Source organism: Juglans regia, chromosome 10, assembly GCF_001411555.2.
Source record: "Juglans regia cultivar Chandler chromosome 10, Walnut 2.0, whole genome shotgun sequence".
NCBI lineage: Eukaryota > Viridiplantae > Streptophyta > Magnoliopsida > Fagales > Juglandaceae > Juglans > Juglans regia.
The window spans coordinates 31,489,736-31,508,572 of NC_049910.1; the positions used below are offsets into that span (position 1 = coordinate 31,489,736).

Below are 18,837 nucleotides of genomic sequence, written 5' to 3' on the forward strand. Positions count from 1 at the left end.
TTTTGTTATTTAACCCATAAATAAATAAAGATTTGGGACTGGTTTGACTAACATAATCAAACAATCTCATCATATATGATATAATTATTATAATTTTTTTAAATTTTATAAAAAATATAATAAATAAATATTTTTTTTATTTTTAAAATAAAAATAATTTTATAATAATTTTTAATTCAATTTTTAATATCCCAAACGAGGCCTCGCTCTTTCTCATGATTTCACGATAAAAAATCCCGTTGACGGTTAGGGCATAAATATATCTACATATATCGCTGCTTTGTCATCGAAATCTTCGGCGATCAGACACGCACTTACTGCTCACCGTCCAGTGGGAGGGAAAAAATGTCCTCGAGAGACAAGGACCAAACGACAACGCATCACCAGCCTTTCCTCAGCAGCCTCGTCGTCCGTCCCTCTGTCAGCGACGGCGCCGGAGGCGGTGGTGTCGACGGTGGTTTTGGAGGCCGTGTCAGCGATTACGAGCCTGGAGAGGTCCGCCGTGATCCTCCTCCGTACTCTCGCTCCGATCGATACCCCGATGAGCCTGGTTCGTCTCTTTCTCTCTCTTCGTCTTCTCGATTGTTTGGTTTTGTGTTTTTTTAATGTGCAAATTGATTGTGTAATTGTTCGGGTCCTTTTCTTTAGATCTCAAAATTCAGGTTTAAATTACAGGAATTATAGTTTTTCCAAACCCTATATCATGGAAGTAGGATTTCTTCGGGTTTTTGCTAAGTGTATTTGTTACTGGTCTTAGCTGGTTTCCGGATAATTATGATTGATTCGGAATTATGTTGTTTGTTTACTTCTTGTTATGTTTTTTTATCCTTTGGTTATAAATCTGCTTGTTGAGCGTCTTTAGCTATCATGAACTTTTACTTATAAAAAAAAAATCTGCTTGTTGAGTTGATTTGGTTTTTAAATTTTCATCTCGATTGTGATTGAGATGAAGAAACAGCTTTCATTATGCGTATTGCTAGCATAGATATATAGAACTGATTGATTGGTTGTATTTTGGCTTTATTTTTTTATGAGTAAACTTTGGATTAATTGATATGGGGAAAAAATGTTAATTTATGCTTAGATTTTGTGGTGATAGTCAAGATTTTGTTAACCATGTGGAAATCTAATTTATACATAAATAAAATTGTGGTCTAGCTACTGTGTTACAGTTCATGTAGCTTTTTTGCAGTTCTTACTATATCTTAGTTTATCCCATGGGGTGTTGAATTACTCTGATGGGGTATCTTTTAACGAATTAATCATGATTGTGAATGGGAATGCTGAAACAAACATCTGACTCTATTTACAAATTAAGGTTAAAGAATAAGATGGCTCCTTTTTGTGACTCAGCTCGACTTTCAATGACACCATTATGGATGGTGGATTTGTATCTTCATATGTTAAACACAGTGATGCCATTTATCTTTGGAAACACATATAGGCCTGTTGAATTGAGTGGAATAATTTGGAGGATGAGTCATGCTAAAACGACCCAGTCATGAACTTGGTTACCTCTGAGACTGTATGAAGGCCTATGTAAACTCAGGGTCACATTGAGGACTGATTGATCTTCATGTTAAATGGGCTCCCTATATCTTCCTATACCTTGCATGTTTATGATTATTTCTCTCATATTTGCTCCTAATCAAATTGCTGTCATGGACTTCTAATTACAAATAAGCTCTGTATTTTATTTTGTGTTTTTCTGAGTCAAAACGATATCTACCTTACTAGCTATGTTGTTTAATTTATATTGCCTCATGAGTCTGTCCAGTATTCCAAGTAATATTATTTTTAAAACCTGTTCAATATTCCTTGTGTTGCGTGTCGAGCATGTGGATCAAGTATCACTTATGGAGTATCAAACTGCGAATAAATTTTGCTATTATGTGTTACAGCTCTAAATGTTGCCTACATGCACTTGGGCCTTGAGGAAGGCATGTTGGTGTGAGTGCGGTCTTGGATCAGGGTATGGGGGAACATGTTTTTATGTTAGGACTAAATGTGTTTCGATACTTGCCATCGGTTGATATTGTTCGTTGTGTTTTGAGTTTATGAGGTGCAGCACCACCAAAATAAGGGCCTGGGTCCCATTTGTTGCAATTCATGGTCATGGGCATTGAAAATTGGGTATTTCTGGGAATGAAACTGATTGGTTGGGGTTGAAATTAATTGTGTCTAACTGGGAATGCTAGCCATTTTCATGATGAACTTGCAAAGATCCAAGATGTTCATATGCCTTGATAAAGAGCCTGAGAACCACACTCTCATCAACCATTACTGTGATGGTGCTTCTAACTTGTTATCAATCAAAAGAAGTATACAAGAAAGAGAAGTACAAGGGCTGAGTCTATGGAAAGAAGTTCAGTGTGGTGAAATAGTACCAAATGTACCTTTACAGAAGCTGACATTGTGTTGGAAGCTGATGTGTAATGGTGAATGTCGCGCTTTATAATTTTTTGCTTACATTGGGTTCTTTAGTGCATGGAAAGGCATATTTCTGTTCTTCCTGCTTACCGATAGATTTTAGCAGGTGTTTTGCTGCTATATGGACTATTCTTATGAGGATTGATGGTTTAGTTGGGTTTGCATTTTCAGCTCTTCCCCTTGGGTTTTGAATTAGGTTTGAGTTGGACTGTTTTATAGTAACCAATATGAGATTGTGCTTTTCAGACCTGTTATAGTGGATGATAAATGCATGGAGATTTGGGAACTTCTGTTAGCAAGTTACTTTCTTGCTTCTTGTGAACTTCTGTAGGTTTTGGTTATTATCATATTTCTGACGAGTGGTGAGTTGGTACAGAACTTCAGATCTTTAAAATCTTTGGTTATTGTTTTTCTTAACGATCCCCATCCGTTCACACTTCTATTGTTTCTAAGTTGTAGAGGCATAGTCAATGGCAAACAGTAACAATGAATTACTCTTCTTGGATTGCCCATGCCATATGGCTTCACCACACTTTCTCATCTGAGCAACTGTTTTCTCTGGTTGGTGGAAATCTTTGACGCTGGTGTTGCGTTTAAGTCAAATTTGGGGGTGTTTACAAGATGCTGAAGTGGTGATTAAAAAGAAGCAGACCAAGTTGGTAGTGGGTAAACTATTGAGTTATTTGGATGCTTTTTGGTTTTGTTCCTTTGGGGTTCACTCAATTGCTGTTGCTGCTCTTTTTGGCTGGCATGTTTCGACTGTGAGGTTTTGTAACAAGGTTTATTGGAGGTGTTGCTTAATCTGCTGGGTTAGTTTTAGGCACATATCCATCTTCTCTATCTGCAGGCAGCAGATTTGGATGAAGTTCGCTTCCTTATAACTGCTACGGTGCTGTATTAAGTTGTGGTCGCACCAGATCCATGAATTTTAGCATTGGTTTTCATATGTTTAGGTTCAAAAGTATAAATTATGTAATGGTGCACAGGGTAATGGACGTGGCTTTGTAGATAGAAATACTGGACTTGTTTTCTTTTTGAAGACCATGAGCAGTTTCCGTATGTGGTGGGTACAAGTAAACACTGTTTGACTTGTCATGCTTTAGTTATATTCACTGGTGATATGGACCACTTGTTTGGGAAGTGGCAACAAGCGCAGATATCATCTGAACTTCTTACTCTTTCACATATTTTTGCTTTCTGCTACATATGGCAAGAAGATGCCTCAAGTGATGGTAACCATCCTTGCAAACTCTGTTCGATGGGTCATTTTTGAGTTTCATGGTCACAGTCCTTCAGCTACCATACTAGTTTTATACTTTGACCTTTTCCCCTTACTTGAACAGGGGTGGCTTATTGCTAGATTTCACTGGTTTTTCTGTTTCCAGGATATACAATTCGTGCAGGTTCTGGTTCTCCTGTACGCCACAGAGATGCAGGTCATCGTTACAGTCCTAATTTTAATCATTCAGGTGGTCTGCCACGCAGCCGGGTATTTGGCAGCGGGAGGGATCCTGGCAGATATAGAGACTCTTCACCGCCTTATGGCCGAGGAAGGGGTGGTGGTAGGCCATTTGGTAGGGCTTTTGATGGGCCTGGGCTTGGCCCTGGGACATTCAGAGATGAAGGCATGAGTAGAAATAATCCAAATGTGCGTCAAAGAGAAGGAGATTGGATTTGCCCAGATCCTTTGTAAGTCCATCTCTTGCATCTCTTTGTGCGACAGTTTTGCTATTTGCAGTCTGTATTGGCTTTTGCTTGTAGTGTGTTCTGCAAGTTTTAATTGTTGTAAATTTTCCTTTTTCTTTGAGAAGTAGGACAATGAATGATCTATTACAATTTTGCTAGAGATTTTCCTTGTTTTGCCTGTTCTAGTTTTGCAGTAGGCATTAGGAGCAAGTGTGTTTTTGTTTTAGCCTTTGTCATCTACTGTTCCTTCTGTTGCATGTGTGACTCAGAGAATCTAAGCGTTCATTCTTGTCTCACTTGTTTCTTGACCATGCCTAGGTGTGGGAACCTGAATTTTGCAAGGCGAGAGTATTGTAACAGCTGCAAAAGGCTTCGCCATGGGCCTGGGGGTAGTCCTCGGAGGGGCTATCCTGGCCCACCTCCTCCACATGCTCCTCCACCAAGACGCTTCCCTGGCTCTCCACTGGAGCGTTCTCCAGGCAGGAGCATGAATGGGTATAGGTCGCCGCCGCCTCCTCGTGCTTGGGCTAGGGAGGGCCCTAGGGAGTTTGGCGCTGGTGGTCTGCCACCTCCCAGGCACGAAGGTAGGTTTTCTGATCACCACATGCGGAGAGATAGACTGGACTATCCAGAAAATGACTACAGGGGAAGAAACAAGTTTGACAGGCCAATGCCAATGGACTGGGGCCATAGGGACCGAGGAAGGAATGTCTTTTTCAATGAAAGGAAAGGATTTGAGAGGAGGCCACCGTCTCCACCTCCACCTCCACCAGCAGCACCATTTCGCCGCTGGGCTCATGATGTTAGAGGGAGGAGCCGCTCTCCAATAAGGGGCAGCCCGCCACCAAAAGACTATCACCGGGATATGTACATGGATCAAGGACGAGGTGATCGGCGTGCCGTGGGGCGAGACAGAATTGGAGATGCATATTAGCGGGGTGCTAGGGAATAAAGTTTGCATGCATAATTTTGGTTCTAGTAGTCGATCTTTACATGTTTGTTAACAGAGGAAGGATAGTCAATCAGGACTAAACTTGATGTTTTGTTTTTCCGACCTTGGTAAATTGTTTTGGCTTTAAATAGGTAAAAAAAAAACTCGTTTTTACAATTATTTGTCCTTGCGAAAACACACACAGATATATATATATATATATATATATCGAGAGAGAGAGAGAGAGAGAGAGAGAGAGAGAGATTAATTTCCCGTGTATTGGTTTGCTTCTTTTGTTGTAGTTGGGTTATGCTTGAGCTTCGAGTTAGATTGCGCTACTGTCGTTGTCATTAGCCAGTCTACCCTCCACTTGTTCCAAGTCTTCGCAAATCAACATCATAGAATTGATGTAATTGCAAGAGGCCATCTCTTTGGTATTGAGATTTCTTCCAATCTTATCGTCTAAATATTTTTTTTACAATTTGAAAAATAGATGGATACAATTCCATCTCTCTCTCTCTCGCTGTCTTTCTGTGTATACGAGGTGGGGTGAGATATTTAACTCATGGCCAAATCACGTTAAAAAGAGAGACGAAATTATAATACTATCCATCTAGGTTGAGGTTTTTTGCCATCCAATTTTCTTGTTAGAATAGGAGTTTGGCTTCTTTATGTTCAGTGAATAAATTTGGGCGTGTCACGTTGTGGTTAATAAACTACAATATTATTTAAATATCCCTAAGAGAAAATATACTTACAACCGTAAATTGCGTAACCGTCGCGTAATCGCTTTGAAAAAAATGAATAAAACATGGGACCCACATGAAAAAAATTAATTTTTTAATAGTAGACCCCACTCTTTTTCAAAGCGATTACGCGGCGGTTACGCACTTCACGGTTGTATGTAGAATTACTCAAACATCTTCATCAATCTATCGTTAGAAAACTAACGAGAAGTCAGTCATTTGTTTGTTAGGTTTTTATTGGCTAACATGTGGTATCAATATCTGTATTAGCCAATCAAAAGTTGGCACGCTATATATTGATGTCATGTGACAATCCTATAATTAATTTTCTTATGGGAGATTTACGGAGATATCTAATTATGAATTTCTTAAAATTCAGGTGTTAATTTTACAAATTGTGAAGATTTAAGATCTCGAGTTGCAAATACATCAAAATTCATTTTGCCATTGATCTTTATTTGTGTCTATGCTACAAGAACTCTCTATGTATAGAATAGTTTGTAATTTTCTTTTATTCTTAATTTATCAATTATACAAATAAGTGTAAAAGAGATAATGGTACGAGCTTTACTATTCATCATCTACGCACATCATACATTATATATTTTTTATTTTTATTTTTATTTTTATATTTTTTTTGGTTTTATTCTTTTTAAACTCATTGAATTCTTGAGCTCTTCATCCATATACCACACATTTAGTAAGAGAGAAAAAAAAGTTGTGTGTAGTGTGTGGAGATGAAGAATATAATTTTCTTTAAATTTTATAAAATATCCTCTATTTAAGCTGTGTTTGGTTGCAAGACTCAATTAAGCTTAGTCTAATTTTAAGTTAAGTCTAATATCTAAACACACAACTCTCAAATTACTAAATTCATTTCAACTCAAAACTTTCTTACATATGAGACTCACAACCTTTTTCAATTTCTCATAAAAAGTATTAAATTCATATTAACATCCAAACACATTTTAAACTCAGTTTAGATGAGCTCTATATAATTCCCTCTACTGCTCAACTTACTACTATTCATAAAGAACTGAGTTCAGCTCAGCTCAACATACAAACGCAGCCTTAATATAATATTATAAAAAGAATTATAAATTAGTTATTTTTTAGGACTCATCTAGATAGTGAGATGAGATGAGATGAAATAATTTTGGATTAATTGATTAAAATATTATTAAAATATTATTTTAATATTATTATTGTTTTGAGATTTGAAAAAGTTGACTTAGTTATTATATTTTATATAAAAATTTAAGAAAATTGTAATATAAGATGAGATGAGATAGGTTGAGAGTGTTTATTATCCCAACGGGCATTAATATCAAATAATTAAATGCCCGTTTGGTTGCAAGACTCAACTGAGATTAACTCAGTTCAGTTTAATTTTAAACTGAGTCTAACATTTAAACACCCAATATCAAATTACTAAAATTATTTCAACTCAAAATTTCCTTACACGTGAAATTCACAATCTTTTTCAATTTAACACATATTTATACACACAATATTTTTCAATTTCCTATAATTGTATTAAACTCATTTTAATTTCTAAATACATCTAAATTCATGTTAGATAGATTTTATATAACTCACTCTATATATTTAACTTATTATTATTTATAAAGAATTCACCTAAACTTAACTCAATACCAAACGCAACCTTAACCGACCGTTTGTTTAGTTCGGCTTCTTTCCAGACTTGTCCGCTAATCTTACCTGCCTAGAAAATGTCCAATCACACTCTCACTCTCACTCTCACGCTCACGGAGTCAGAGACCCTTCACCCTTTTTACCGCCATTTTATTTATTTATTTTATTTATTTATTTTATTTTCAGTTTTAACCATTAATCTTATAATAATATTAATAATAATAATTTCCCTCGTTTCCAATACTCCTAAGAATTCTGCTTTCTCCAATCACTTCGTCCACGTTTCACCCATCTCAGCCGACGGTCAACTGCTGATGATTCCCAGTTCTATGAATTCAGACCGTTAGATGATTCTCTCATATACCGTCTGATAAGACCATTGGGGCTAATCTCACCGTCAAATATTCCACAAAATTGAATTTCAAAAGCTTGGGAGAGAGAGGGAGCAGAGACGAACAAAAGTCCCTTAATGCTATTCTCCTCCACTTCTACTTCTTCATTGCTTTCTTTTGCACTACGAAACTGTGTGTGTGTCGCTCTCTCCTAGAAACTTTTACAATTTTTTCTTTTTTTTAAATTTCTCTGTGTTTGAATTTAAAGCCTTCTCAAACTCGGTCACTATTCGCTTCGCTGAGCTTCGGCTTAAATTTTGAGCTGCAAAATCGTGTATTTGAGTTCGTTTCGGTGGCTTTCGATTTCGTCTTGGATCTGAAAGTGCCTGAATTTGAGGAACTTGGGTGATTATTTGGAAGTAATCAGTGGATTGAACTCTTGAAGGAAAAAAAGAGAAGATAAATTTGAAATTTTGATTGAGTTTTCGAATTTTTAATTTGATGGGAGAAGGTGAAGGAAGCGACTTACATCCTAAGAAGGCTCAATCTGAAGGTACAGCGGCCTCCGCGTCGACGGAGGCTCCAGCGGCGAAGAAGCTGGCGAGGCAGCTGGATTTCACGGCCTTCGGTGCTGCTGGGGGCTCGGGGAGTGTGGTCTTGCCGGAGCACCCGCAGCCGCTATTGCAGTCGCAGCCTCAGCCTCAGCCTCAGCCTCAGATGGTGGCGGCGGCCGTGATAGTGCCCCCCCAGACGCAGCCGCAGCCGCAGCCACAGGTGATGGTGATGCCGGTGGTGGCGCCCCCTCCGCCGCCGCATCATACGGCTCATCCGCCATTGAGGGTTGTGTAAGTTCGTACAATTCTGGTTTTGCAGGAACAAGCTTTGATTTTGTTTGGGCAATTGTGGTTGTTGGTTCATTGACAAAAATGCTGAATTAGTTCGAAAGATTTGGTCTTTCGTAAGAGTGGTATTTGTATGAACTTGTGTTTGTTGCGTTGAGAAGGAATCTTATTTGATTTGGAAGCTTTTGCTAATGGAGAGTGACGTTTGTGTTTTTGGTTTGTGGGTTTATTGAGAAAGTACCACATTTAGGTGAAAGATCTTCTTTTCGAGTATGAAGTTTGATGTGTATCTGGAAAGTACCCATAATCACAGCTGTTTCTTTATTTCTAGCCTTATTAACATTTGTTCACTTGTTTGTTGCTTTTATGGATCTCTGAAGATATTATTTCCTTTATTTATAGAAGAGTGGGAGGATTAAATTCTTACTAATAACATATATAGTGCTTTTACACTAAAGTTTGCCTGGAATGCCTACACATAAATTTAGGTGCGGTTTGGATAGTAAGATGAGATAAGATGGTTTTGGATAAAAGTTGAAAGTTGAATAAAATATTATTAGAATATTATTTTTTAATATTATTATTGTTTTGGGATTTGAAAATGTTGAATTATTTATTATATTTTGTATGAGAATTTAAAAAAGTTGTAACGATGATACGAGATGAGACGAAACATTTTTACTATCCGAACGGAGCTTAGTCAGTTTGAACTTAAAACGGTGAGATCACATGAAACTTTGGATTTGGTTATTCACCCATCTTATTATAGTGTCACAAAGCTGTAACGGTATTTTTTGGGCTTATCTATGTTATGTGAAAATGTAATAGTTTGATAAGTAATAAATATTATTTTATTTCCTTTAAGCAGAACTGTTGAAATATTTATGAATTCTCCATATTATGGTATCTTTCATAATGGTGTGTTATGTGTTGTGCCATATCTATGAAATAGAACTTTATCTCACTTTTGTGGTTGTTTGAATTTAGAAAATTCTATTCTCAAGGTGGTTTGTAGAGCACACCTAATAAAATGCTTACATGACATAATTTGATTTGGAAGATAAATTTTAAAATTTGAATCTTACAAATCAAATCTTATTGTTTAAGTGATGTGGATGACATGCTCTACACACTGGCTTGAGAATAGAATAACTCTTGAATTTATATATATATATTTTTTCTTTGTGCTATCATAATAGTTCCTTCAGCTAGTCTACCTGTGTTGTAACCCTGCTCCCCAACCCAAAGAAGGGATGCCAATTGGCATTGCTTTGCCCTTGTATCATTGAAGAGTAATCTCTTGCAGGTGAAATAATATGGCTGCACACAAATAACTTACTGATAGGGTACATGTGAATATGTTCATATCAAAGCTCCATATTTATATCTGAAATTTAGTATAACCCTAACCTTTCTTTCTGCAGAAAACCAGATTCCCCAAAATCAAGACCAAGACCAAATTCTGATGTGAAGGATGGTACTCCAAAGAAGCAAAAACAGTGCAACTGTAAACACTCTCGATGCTTGAAGTTGTAAGTAGATGAACACTTTATAGTCCCCTGGTATGACTAAAGAGTTTTGTTCTACCCTTGAATTACAATGCTCACACGCACACACACAGCTCCCACATCTATACTTCTTTTGGTAGAACTTGATAATTACACCATTTAATACTGTGCCATGGCCTCATTACTTCATAATTGTTTAATTTAATATTGTGCCATGGCCTCACAACATCATAATTGTTTAATTCTAATCATGTAACTTGAGCTGGTGGCATTTTTCCTTGCACCAAAGAGGAACAAAAGTAATTAGTTTATATCTTGCACTTCCTTTATTTTACTATGGTTGTGTGTGTGTATGTGTGTGTTTGGGCATGCTTGCATGTGTGCATTCTGATAGAACTCAAAGAGAATGACATATTTCTTATACTTCCTTTATTTTCCTTATGCACCAAAGAGGAACAAAGTAATAAGTTTATATCTTACACTTCCTTTATTTTACTGTGGCTGTGTGTGTGTGTGTGTGTGTGTGGGCACGCTTGCATGTGTGCATTCTGATAGAACTCAAACAGAGTGACATATTTCATCGTCCATTCTTCTTTGTTTTGTGTGATGGTTGCTTAACAGTGTATAATAAAAACCAGTAAGGGCATAGTCAAAGCTCATTGAAGCCTCTGAATTTATATGCTAACTGAATGAAATTTAATGTTCTGTATAAGATATTTTTACTGATGTGAAGCTTGTTTGGTCAATGTGATCATGTCAGATATTGCGAGTGTTTTGCGTCTGGAATATACTGTGATGGGTGCAACTGTGTAAATTGTTATAACAATGTTGAGAATGAAGCTGCTAGGCGAGAAGCTGTAGAAGCAACTTTAGAGCGTAATCCAAATGCGTTCAGGCCAAAAATTGCAAGCAGCCCACATGGAGTGAGGGATAATAGGGTATGTTTAATATGCAGTATTTTGAATACATCTATCAGGTACTGGGAATCTTGCAGTTTTTATGTTGGTGTAGATAAACATGCAAGAAGTTCAGTGTTTTAGGTACTTTCAATTAATGGAGGTATTGATGCTCCTAACAGGTTCTCTTATCATGTGACTAGCCATTGTGGCATCGTTGTTACTTCCAATTATGGTTCTACTACAGATATCCATTATTGTTTATTTGGGAAATTTGTGCTAAAACTTATGTGACATCAGAAATTCACATTATTGCTTACAGTTTTCCTATTTTTTTGTGCATGAGATGATTACAAGAATAAGTGGATAGAGAATTGTTATTATGTTACTTATTGTATTCTGCCATGTGCTCGTTGTTTTTGGCTTGTGCATGCTTGTGTTGCTTGCTCTGAACTGTATCTTAGAATATTTTGTAATGCCATTATGAAAAATGCTGGCCTAGAGAAAAGATAAATTACATGTTCTGAATTAATAATTTGAGAGGCATACATTGGCGATATACCGATTGAGTGTTTTTGTATTAGTACACCAAACATTATTCTCTTTTCTGTATGTTAACAACAAAACATATTGTGTGCTTTTGAATTATATGCAGGAGGAGGCTGGGGAAGTTGTAATATTGGGAAAGCACAACAAGGGATGCCATTGCAAAAAATCTGGGTGTCTCAAGAAGTATTGTGAGTGCTTCCAAGCCAACATTCTCTGCTCTGAAAATTGTAAGTGCATAGACTGCAAGAATTTTGAGGGTAGTGAAGAGAGACAGGCTCTATTCCATGGAGATCAAGGCAACAATATGGCATATATGCAGCAGTTAGCAAATGCTGCCATAACTGGAGCTATTGGGTCCTCTGGCTATGCATCCCCTCCAATATCAAAGAAGAGAAAAGGTCAGGACCTCTTCTTTGCTTCAGCAGCTAAGGATCCATCCTTGCAACGGCTCAGACATCTTCAACAGGTAAACTTGCTCGTCATATTTGAGGAGAAATTGTATTTCGACTGATTATTGGTTTAAATTGGCGAGTATAAGAGAATAATTATTTCTCTTCAAATTCTTGCTTATGACAGATCACCTGATCATATCTGTCTTATAGGGATTTTAAGCATTATGTTTTAGTTAAAAAGAGAAGTTGACTGAAGTATTGATGACAGCTGTGCACTGCTGATAAGGCATGGCTGCTGTCTTTTTAGTACGTGGATAAAATTTTTGTAATTTTAAATTATTTACTGCCACTAAACTTCCTCTCATTGTGACTTTTGGGTGCTACTTTCATTACTTAGTATATTCACAGTTATGTTTCCATGTTTATCAGGCAAACCAACTCAGACCTTCTGCGCCATCTCCTTCCCCGTCTTCAGTCCCAGGTGCTGGTGTTGGTGGAGCTGCAGCATTAGGCCCTTCCAAATTTACGTACAGGTAAAAAATTGTTGTCTTCTGGGAGATGCATTAACCTGCATGGTTACACTACTAACTTGTCATAATTGTTGAAGGTCTCTCTTAGCGGACATTATCCAACCACAGGACGTGAAGGAGCTTTGCTCAGTTTTGGTGGTACTGTCAGGAGAAGCTGCCAGAACAATTGCAGGTATGTCATGATTTGTGTTAAGAAATTTGTATTTCAGGTTGGGTACAATGCGGTCTAAATTACCTTTACTTTAGAGGTGAGGTGCATATGAAGTTCTATATGACACATGACACATTTCCTGATGAATTATCTCTGATTCTATAATATACGAACATGATAAACTTGATTAATATTTCCAGAACAAAGAAGTGTGACAGAACAGCGGGCAGAAGATCAGACAGAAACTTCCCTTGCTTCATCAACACAAGAAAGATTTCAAAGCCAGAAGGAACCTGATGCTGAGAAAGCTGTGGCTGATGATTGCTCAAGTGCTACCCAGGCGGGTAAAATCTGTGCTGAAGATTCCAGTTCAGATGGTGCCAATGCGCCAAAAGGAAGGCCAATGTCTCCTGTAACTTTAGCATTGATGTGTGATGAACAAGATGCAATGTTCATGGCATCTGCTTCTCCAGATGGGTTGATAGGTCAGGGCAACACGTCTTCACCCTTGCCTTATGGGCACGGTATGGCAGAGGTCTATGCAGAGCAGGAAAGGATTGTTCTGACAAAGCTTCGAGATTGCCTTAATAGGCTCATTACTTTTGGAGAAATAAAAGGCAAGTTAATCTTCATCTAAATTTTGATGAATTGTTTAACTGTGAAAGAAAAACAGCCATATCAATTTCCAAACTAGAATCATTGATCATTGTTGGGGAAAATCAAGTTAATCTCCATCTAAATCTTGATAAGTAATGCTTAAAAGTCAAAATTCAACTGTTAAACTATGGCTGACTGAACAAATAAACAGGTTGAGGATGGAAGTCTGAAAATTAGGATCATTTTTATTTTTTTGGGGTGCCTGTGTCCAGGCGGGGGGGAGGGTTTGGTTTGTTGTTTCTTTCTCAGTTCTGTACTCAAGACAAAACTGGCTTCCCTGCAATCAGAAAGTCAGCATGATTATTATTGGCCAGCTATAAATTACCGAGTGCAGTTGGTTTCTTCATCTGCCAGCTTTGTCCCCACACCCCCACCCTATCCCTTTTGTGGCTGTGTACTGTCATAGTTGTTCATATCCAATGGATGCTCAAAACTTATTATGCTAATATTAATGATAATTACAGCAATGACAGTTGATGACAACAACACTCATTATTGCCTGCTTTAGTACTGAAAATTATAAAGGCCCTTGGTCTGGGTGGTATGCTCCCTCTAGATTTAAGGTTCGTACCCTTGAGTGAGTGCAAACACATTTTAGGGACAATTGGATGGGGGGAGTCCCCCTTGAATTACTATAGATGCACTCATTGCCGAGGGCGTGTACACCCCGGAATTAGTCAGGACTTTGTTTCTGACATCTGGTGCCAATAAAAAAGTATTGAAAGTTATTGACATTTTTTTTATACATGAAAATTATTGACATTTACTTGACACATTGCAGAGACAAACTGTTCATCATTAGCCAGAAGTGAATTGGGAGGTCAAAAAGAAGTACTGAGCAATGGTGCTGCCAATGCCGGGACTGAAGCAGTGGATCAACAGGGTCCAGTTGGCAATGGTATTGCAAAACCTTTTTTTCCAGAGACAGCCATGACATCTCATATGGCTTCAGCCATTGCGACCCCTAGTAATGAATTCCTTCCAAAAGTTCCATTCCTCCCCGAAAATGGCGAAAGAAAACAGAAGACTGAAAAAGAGGTGTAAAAAGATTTTAGTACAGAAATTTGTCCTCAAGGCATTTCCCTGCATTTCCATAAGACTACACCATTGTTGGGTTTCTTCAATGCAGTAGTCAAGATGGAATTGGGTCTCATTATTAGAGCTGACGGGGATCTAATTCAATGTTTCTTTTTCTTTTTCTATTCTTTTCTTCTACGCCATTAATATATTTCTAAGTTAGTTTCCAGCTTCAGCCTTAGTTTGACTTTGAACACAAAGTGGTGTAAAATGTCGAGCCTTTGTAATTGAAGATGTGATTCAGATGATTAATGCCAATGGCAATATAGCTTGTAGCCTTGTATTGTTAGGTGCTAGGAGTTTTATTTTAACCATTCACATTTCTAGAGAAACAAAGAGCGGAATTATAATTTTGTATTGGAATATGTTTCATAGAATTTCTTCAAGAATAATAAAATGTGCACATTATTTATTCTTGTGAACGAGATGTTACTCTCCCTTTGCAAATATTTTTTACTACCTCAGAAATTAGAATATGCCTTTTAAATAAAAAGTCTTAATTCTTGTGAAGTTACATCATCTACTATCTCATTTTATTACCATTAAATAAAAATTTCTATTATAAGAGTCAAATCATCTTCTCCAGTTTTATTATGGTTAAATGAAAAATAAAGAAAAAATGTGCAATTAAGTTAAACTTCTTAAATGAACAATAATATATCTAATTAAAGCAATAAATTTTATTTAAAGCTAAAACTATTAAAAGGAGAATAATATATTCAATAAAGCTAATAATTTTTATAAAGGATTAGCAGTTTTTTATATTTTTGGAATGTGTCTCTTTTACAGAGGAAAATAAACCTGATAAAAATAGAGACATGACTATTATATGATGATGTTGAAAAAAACAGTTCTTTATTTTTGCTGTATATGGTATAAAATAAATCTAAAACATTTTATACATCTTTAAAACAGTTTTTTTTATAACGAGAATTCCATTAATCAACAAAGCATTACAAACAATATTTTTCAACCCATATAACAAATTCAATAGACTCAGGGAAAGAACATTCCCATACACTGATATCATCAATATGCCATGCATACTTTGCCAACTTTTGTGCCCCAGCATTACTTATGCTTCCAACATGTTGAATGCTACACTGGTGAAAGAGCTTCATCAAATCTTGTATCCCCTTGATCATATTTCCTATCATAGACCGTGAATAGGCTTCTTTACTCGGAATAGTATTGGCCATAATCAGTGAATCAGTCTCTATCTCCAACTTTGGTATACCTTTATGTAGACATAGTTGTAAACCTCTAAGAATAGCCAACAGTTCAATCTCGAGTAGATTATTAACTGTCATCTCTTTCTTACAAGCTGTTAGCAGGACATCCCCCTTCTCATCTCGAAGTAGAGCTCCCACTCCTGCTCTTTGTTGGTCAAAGAAAAGAGCACCATCAACATTTAGTTTCAAAGTTCCAACTGGTGGAGCAATCCACCTGTCTTTACTCTTCTTGCCAATACCCTTCACCTATTTCAAATCAAACCATAAGGCCAATGCTTGATGTACTGCAGTTGTTGGATGAACTTTAGAATCATCAAACATTTTCTTATTGCGCCTATACCAAAACCCCCATGCAATGAGTATGATTTTTTCAACTTCCTCTTTGCTGCCATTTTTCAGTGCTGTAGTAACAAATTTTGCAAAATCTATACATCTTGCCTCAGGTTGCAAAACAAGTCCCAGGTCAATCCAACACTGTCTGATTGTTTTGCATTGATAAACTGCATGCATTATGTCTTCTTCCTCAGTACCACAGAAAACACAATTGTCCTCCAATACCACTTGCCTTTTCTTTAAATTGGACTTTGTAGGTAAACAACTCATTGAGTAGGTTGGAATAGACATATCAACTACCTTAATCAAAATCTCTTTTTCCCCTTGTGACAGCACCTTCTCCTTCCAGCACTTCAATTTCTGCCATACCTTGTATTTAATCTTAAAAAAAAAAAACTTGATTATTTGCATGGCCAACCACTGAAGGCCGCCCAAGTACCTATCATACTACTGAAACGGTTGAACTCCCTACAATGCCAGTAGCTCCTCCTGTTGAGAGCTTGTAACATTCCTGCTAAAAACCACTATTGTCTTAGCCCTATTGACTTGTTGGCCAGATGCTTGTTCAAATAATTGCAGCAAGTGTTGGATCTTTAAGTTCTCTTCCATATCAGCTTTGCAAAATAGGACACAATCATCTATGATTGATTCTAGGTGTACCTTTTCAGACTTGAATACCTTTGAACTGATTCTCAACAACAGCTTGTTGTAAAAGACATATAAGACCTTCGGTACATAATAACAATAGATAAGGAGATAGAGGATCTCATTGTCTCAAGCCTCTAGAGGGAATGATGGGTCCTTTGGGCTCACCATTAATAAGAACAAAAAAAGAAATTGTTCTAACACAAAGCATGATCAAATCTACCAATTTCTTAGAAAACCCCATAGTAAGCATAGTATGCTCAAGGAAAGGCCAACTAACCCTATCATATACTTTACTCATATCCAATTTAAGAGACATAAAACCCTCTTTCCCATCCCTCTTTCTTCTAAAAAAAATGAATGATTTCATATGTAACAAGAACATTATCAGTAATAAGACGACCCGGAATAAATGCACTTTGAGAGTTAGAAATAACATAAGAGGGTAAAAGGCCTCTTCCTTCCACTTGAACCACCTTCATCATTTTGATATAATACTATTAGGGAGTGATTTGAATGTGCAGCTATTTCGTGCTTAACTCTAGCAGTGGGGAGCATATTAGACCATCCTTCATTTGCAAGAAAATGATCAATTCTCTCACTAATTCTATGTTGCACCTCCCTACCATTTCACCATGTATATTTGGAACCTAAATATCCAGGATCAAACAATCCATAATCATCAAGAGCATTTCTAAACTTTGTCTCTTAGATCTTCCTCTACCACCCCTCTTCTCCTGAATATTCAACATTTCATTAAAGTCTTTAAAAATAAGCCAAGCAGCAGGATTTTGTACATTTAACATACGCACAAGTGCCCAAGACTTATGTCTTCGAGCCACCTCACGATGTCCATATAACCCTATTAGAAACCACTTATCACAATCTCTTTTCACACAAGCATGAATATGGTATCTTGAGTAATTCTGAATATGAATTTGGTACTCCTTCCATAGAAGGGCCAAACCTCCACTCCTACCAACACTGTCTATTGCCAAACACCCTTCAAACCCTAACTTCCTTTTCACAAACTCCATTTTCTGAACTAATAACTTAGTTTCAATAAGGAACATTATTTAGGGAACTTCACTTTTGACAAGATCATGAAGTGCACGAATTCCTGTGGGCTTGTCTCTGCCACCCTCAGTTTCCTTTAAACTTACTTTTAACTTCTTACACTCTTGAAAATGTGACTCACTAACAGAACCCTCCCCAGCAACTCTTTTCTTAGCAACACCCTCATGAGAGAGAGAGAGATTTTGACCTATGGCACGAGCTTTGCTCTTCCAATTTTCACGAGTAGGTTGATCTTACTTCTGTCGTGGCTTGGGAGTTGAATTGTTTTACTGAGTAGCCATTAGACTATCTGGAGGGACCTTAAGGCCAGTGCATGGGCCCAAACTAGAGTCAGGGTCATGACTAGGCTCGTCCCTTAAGTAGTCCAAGTGAGATGAAGACATTTGTATTGGCCCATTTAGGCAAGTATCAATTTCAGCACATAACTTCTCCAAGCTTCCCCCCTTATCTGCTTCAAAATCGACCATTACAGTTGTTTTCTTTCATTTCTTAACTCTTTCCCCCACCAGCTCCTTCAATGACACTATTCTCAGATTTTCCTCCTCCTCATCAACACTAATCACGCCGTCTTCCATTCGTTCTCCATAATTAGGTAGAGTAACATCTTCCATGTTCTCGACGTTGGCCTTCCGGCCATTGGGAATTGCTTCTTCTTGTTCATCTGTAGTCTGAACTGGATTCCAATCATCACTCATTTTTCCATTCTCATCCATAGGATCTGGGTTCTGAACTAGAGTACTTCGACACCTTGCATAGACATCTACTCAAAGCCAAGTGCCAAACTACTTACTGCCATTTCTCTGTTTTATGTCTTTTGAGCAGGATAATCCAGAGTGTAAAATATGACCACAATCAAAATAAACTCTTGGTAGTTTCTCATAACACACTGGTACCCAAACACTTCTTCCATTCACCCTAACCATACACCCTCTTGCAATGGGTTTTGTGAGGCCCATTTTAATTTTCGCATGTAAGCTATTCCCCCATCCTACTCTATCTTCATCAACATCCACCTCTTCCACCTCCCCCATTGAATTTCCAAGCCTCTCTCTAGTCTGTTGATTCATGCAAGCCAATAGCAAATTATGCATCTGTACCCACAACGATGCATGATTGAAACTCATCTTGTGATGTTGTGTAAACCCATCAAACAACTTAAGAACAAAG

General features: G+C 37.3%; 3 protein-coding genes across 4 annotated transcripts; 2 read left to right on the top strand and 1 right to left on the bottom strand.

Annotated features, from left to right (window-relative positions):
* Nucleotides 1-236: 236 nt before the first annotated feature.
* On the top strand, nucleotides 237-5,224 carry LOC108997859 (RNA-binding protein FUS-like). 2 transcript variants are annotated; one of them, XM_018974245.2, is made up of 3 exons: nucleotides 237-550; nucleotides 3,816-4,119; nucleotides 4,435-5,224. In XM_018974245.2, the coding sequence occupies exons 1-3, from the start codon at nucleotides 346-348 to the stop codon at nucleotides 5,048-5,050; spliced, it is 1,125 nt and encodes a 374-aa protein (XP_018829790.2). In that variant the 5' UTR covers nucleotides 237-345; the 3' UTR covers nucleotides 5,051-5,224. The 2 variants fall into 2 exon arrangements, with proteins under 2 accessions (XP_018829790.2, XP_035550474.1); XM_035694581.1 differs by lacking the exon at nucleotides 237-550 and adding an exon at nucleotides 2,920-3,662.
* Nucleotides 5,225-7,889: 2,665 nt separating this feature from the next.
* LOC108997858 (protein tesmin/TSO1-like CXC 5) lies at nucleotides 7,890-14,662 on the top strand. The gene is made up of 8 exons (XM_018974244.2): nucleotides 7,890-8,626; nucleotides 10,048-10,155; nucleotides 10,892-11,069; nucleotides 11,683-12,042; nucleotides 12,398-12,501; nucleotides 12,576-12,670; nucleotides 12,850-13,266; nucleotides 14,088-14,662. The coding sequence occupies exons 1-8, from the start codon at nucleotides 8,283-8,285 to the stop codon at nucleotides 14,348-14,350; spliced, it is 1,869 nt and encodes a 622-aa protein (XP_018829789.2). The 5' UTR covers nucleotides 7,890-8,282; the 3' UTR covers nucleotides 14,351-14,662.
* A 674-nt stretch (nucleotides 14,663-15,336) lies between these two features.
* On the bottom strand, nucleotides 15,337-18,137 carry LOC118349700. Its single transcript, XM_035695239.1, has 2 exons — nucleotides 17,970-18,137; nucleotides 15,337-15,861 (listed from the first exon to the last, which is right to left on the bottom strand). The coding sequence occupies exons 1-2, from the start codon at nucleotides 18,135-18,137 to the stop codon at nucleotides 15,337-15,339; spliced, it is 693 nt and encodes a 230-aa protein (XP_035551132.1).
* Between the last annotated feature and the right edge of the window lie 700 nt (nucleotides 18,138-18,837).